General features: G+C 45.3%; 1 protein-coding gene across 1 annotated transcript; it reads left to right on the forward strand.

The window, feature by feature from the left end:
* The first annotated feature begins 944 nt into the window (after nucleotides 1-944).
* LOC129602362 (transcription factor Sp5-like) lies at nucleotides 945-2,211 on the forward strand. The gene is made up of 5 exons (XM_055501358.1): nucleotides 945-1,411; nucleotides 1,483-1,626; nucleotides 1,711-1,757; nucleotides 1,891-1,963; nucleotides 2,088-2,211. Exons 1-5 carry the CDS (start codon nucleotides 945-947, stop codon nucleotides 2,209-2,211), a joined length of 855 nt encoding a protein of 284 aa, XP_055357333.1.
* The last annotated feature ends 469 nt before the right edge of the window (nucleotides 2,212-2,680 follow it).

Consider the following 2,680-nt stretch of genomic DNA (forward strand, 5'->3'; position numbering starts at 1 on the left):
CCGTTTAAAAAACATAATTTAAATTATTTTAAATTAGATTTCTGCGCTTACGTGTAGGTCTCCTTGAACTCAAAAGAAAGTCGAACTTCGTCATACGGTTCCTTGGTATGCACTTCCGGGATCGTTGCAGGAGGTTGTGGCAGCGTAGGAAGCGATAAGGACAAAGGTGCAGGTGGCTGCAAATGCACATACTGCGGTGGACAGCTCGGAATAACAGATCCCGCAGAAACCGCTTTGGCCCCCGTGCCACGTCGGTTCTTTTTCTTCTCTGTCGCGCGTCTATTTTTGAACCAGATCTGAATCCTCGTCTCTCCTTCTCTATCAGCTGCCCCTATAAGCTCACTAATGCGCTGGATTACCGGATACTCGGGTTTTCTCTGTTGCTGATAAAATGTTTCCATAATATGCCTTTGATCGCGGGTGAAATGCTTTCGGTGGCTTGGGCGGCGAATGGTGTTATACTTCATCAACTGCTGCTGCTCGATGCCTTCCATGTTGTTCTTCACTGGATCAAATGACATCTATACACGGGCGGCGTACATCGCAAAATGCATAGCCAAAGCAAAAATGCAAAGCCAAAATGCAAAGCCAAAAGCCAAAATGCAAAGCCAACTGCATAGCTGCTGCCGCATTTTGCCACAAATTGTCTAATACTGAGTTACGGTTAGCAATTGGCTATAGCCATAGCCGACTCGTAGATGGCTATAGCCGTTTGTATACCTACTGTGAATTGTGTCCAAACGCCAGTTAAGCGCCGTTCGTACGCTTGTGCAGTCTACCTGTTGGATAAGCGCATATTCATCATACAGTAGATTCGCATGTAAATTGTGCGTAGAAGTAGTTTTATCCGAGTGCGTAGCCTTCGGATACAGCAAGTGAGTAAGCGAAGGATCAGTGAACAAGTGCTCTCAAATCGGTGCTGAGCATCACTTTACGATCACCCCATGTCTTGGGTTTTCAAGACCATCCCGGCCGCGGGACCGGGCATTGTGCAGTCGATTACGCCGACGTCCTCTCCTGCGGCACAGACAACGACAGCGGCCGCGGTGCCGCAGATCGTCCAGGCCCTGCCCGTACAGACTACGGTCTCCTCCTCCCAATCGAATGGCAGCGGCTTCCCCGTGCAGATCGCCATCAACCAGCCCAACGGGCAGGTCTCCTACCAGACCATCCACGTTCCCTGGTATGTTCTGACTGGGTGCCCGCCTTCCTCCTCGGGTAGTCAGAATAACGCGACCAAATCGACAGTCTCCACCACGACCAGCGCTTTTACTCCGCAGATCATCACACTGAAAGCGGACAACGTCGCTAACGGTGTGCTGTCGGATTCTCTTCAAAGCGGATTCTCTGCAAAGCGGCAAAAACGAGTACCCTGTGATTGTCCGAATTGCCAGCGGAATGATGGTGTTCGGTAAGTGCGAACTTAAACCGCGTTTGACGTTTCGAATATGTGGTAAATTGCCCAAATTTTTTGGGGGGCAGAATGCCGGATAGAAAAAAACAACATATTTGCCATTATCCAAATTGTAAGAAAATCTATGTCAAAACCTCCCATCTGCGCACCCATTTAAGATGGCATTCCGGTGAACGGCCTTTTGGATGTACCTGGATGTTCTGTGGCAGACGGTAAAACATCTAATGGCAGTTATGCGAAAGTATTATTTTAATTACTATGCATGACGGGAATGTGTGTTTCCTCTGTTTCCATAGGTTTACGAGATCCGACGAGTTACAGCGTCACATTCGAACTCACACAGGTATGCAATATGGTGATAAGACGAGCTATCCATAGTCGACGTCTGATTGGTGAAAAGAATCAGATTACTTTGTGCGCTTTTGCATGCCAGACTGCATCCAGCCTAAATGTAACTGGGTGTTCGAATTTTGCAGGAGAAAAAAGGTTCAATTGTGGGGATTGTGGAAAGAGATTTATGAGATCTGACCATTTCAGTAAACATATCAAGTAAAGTCCCTAGTTTGCATATTTGCATGTTGTACGTTGTACATACGATTTTGGCTGGCGGTGTTCGTTATTTGGTTTAATATCCTGTGTTTTCGTCCGCATGAGTTTTTGGTTACATTTGCAGAACGCATTCAAAAAAGAAAAGCGATAAAGGAGACAAATCTGAGACACCGATCGCTGCGGACAAGATCGAATTCATACCAGCAACGGAACTACCGGTGTATCAAGATATTTACTTGAACGGTTGATGCACAGAACCATAATGTGTCAGCATTTGGCACCGTAACCGTGGCTCGCTTGAGTCATGGAAAACCAAAAAATTGTCTGTGTCGGCCTGACCGTGTCACGGTCCGTTTCAAATTAACAAATAATCTGAACCCGGGTCCGAATGGTATTATATTAATATTAGTCATCTTCAATGCAATAAAGTAATGTTCGCGTTTCACGGGCGTTAAGCAATATAATTGTAGCACATAATAAAATGGAAAACGAATCAATGTTATAGAAAATAGCTCTGTAAAAAACATGGTCTGTTGGCAATAAAGCCAATTTGTTAAAGCTTTGATTACCCCATTTTTCTTGTTGTTCGAATTATGGAAAGTACACACCATGCCTATATTCCCGAATTATGTAACACAAACGAGAGGTTTATCGTTCTTGTTGTGGATCGTAATGCGTTTTCAATTGCCGTAAAGGGTTGTACGAGGGTAATCTAAC

This window comes from Paramacrobiotus metropolitanus, unplaced genomic scaffold, assembly GCF_019649055.1.
Source record: "Paramacrobiotus metropolitanus isolate TYO unplaced genomic scaffold, Prichtersi_v1.0 Parri_scaffold0000416, whole genome shotgun sequence".
Classification (NCBI taxonomy): Eukaryota; Metazoa; Tardigrada; class Eutardigrada; order Parachela; family Macrobiotidae; genus Paramacrobiotus; species Paramacrobiotus metropolitanus.

Coding starts and splice junctions, on each gene's coding strand:
- LOC129602362 (XM_055501358.1), top strand. CDS start 945: ATGTCTTGGGTTTTCAAGACCATCCCGGCCGCGGGACCGGGCATTGTG. Junction 1,627..1,710: donor TGGATGTTCTGTGGCAGACG/GTAAAACATCTA, acceptor CTGTTTCCATAG/GTTTACGAGATCCGACGAGT. Junction 1,964..2,087: donor CATTTCAGTAAACATATCAA/GTAAAGTCCCTA, acceptor TTACATTTGCAG/AACGCATTCAAAAAAGAAAA.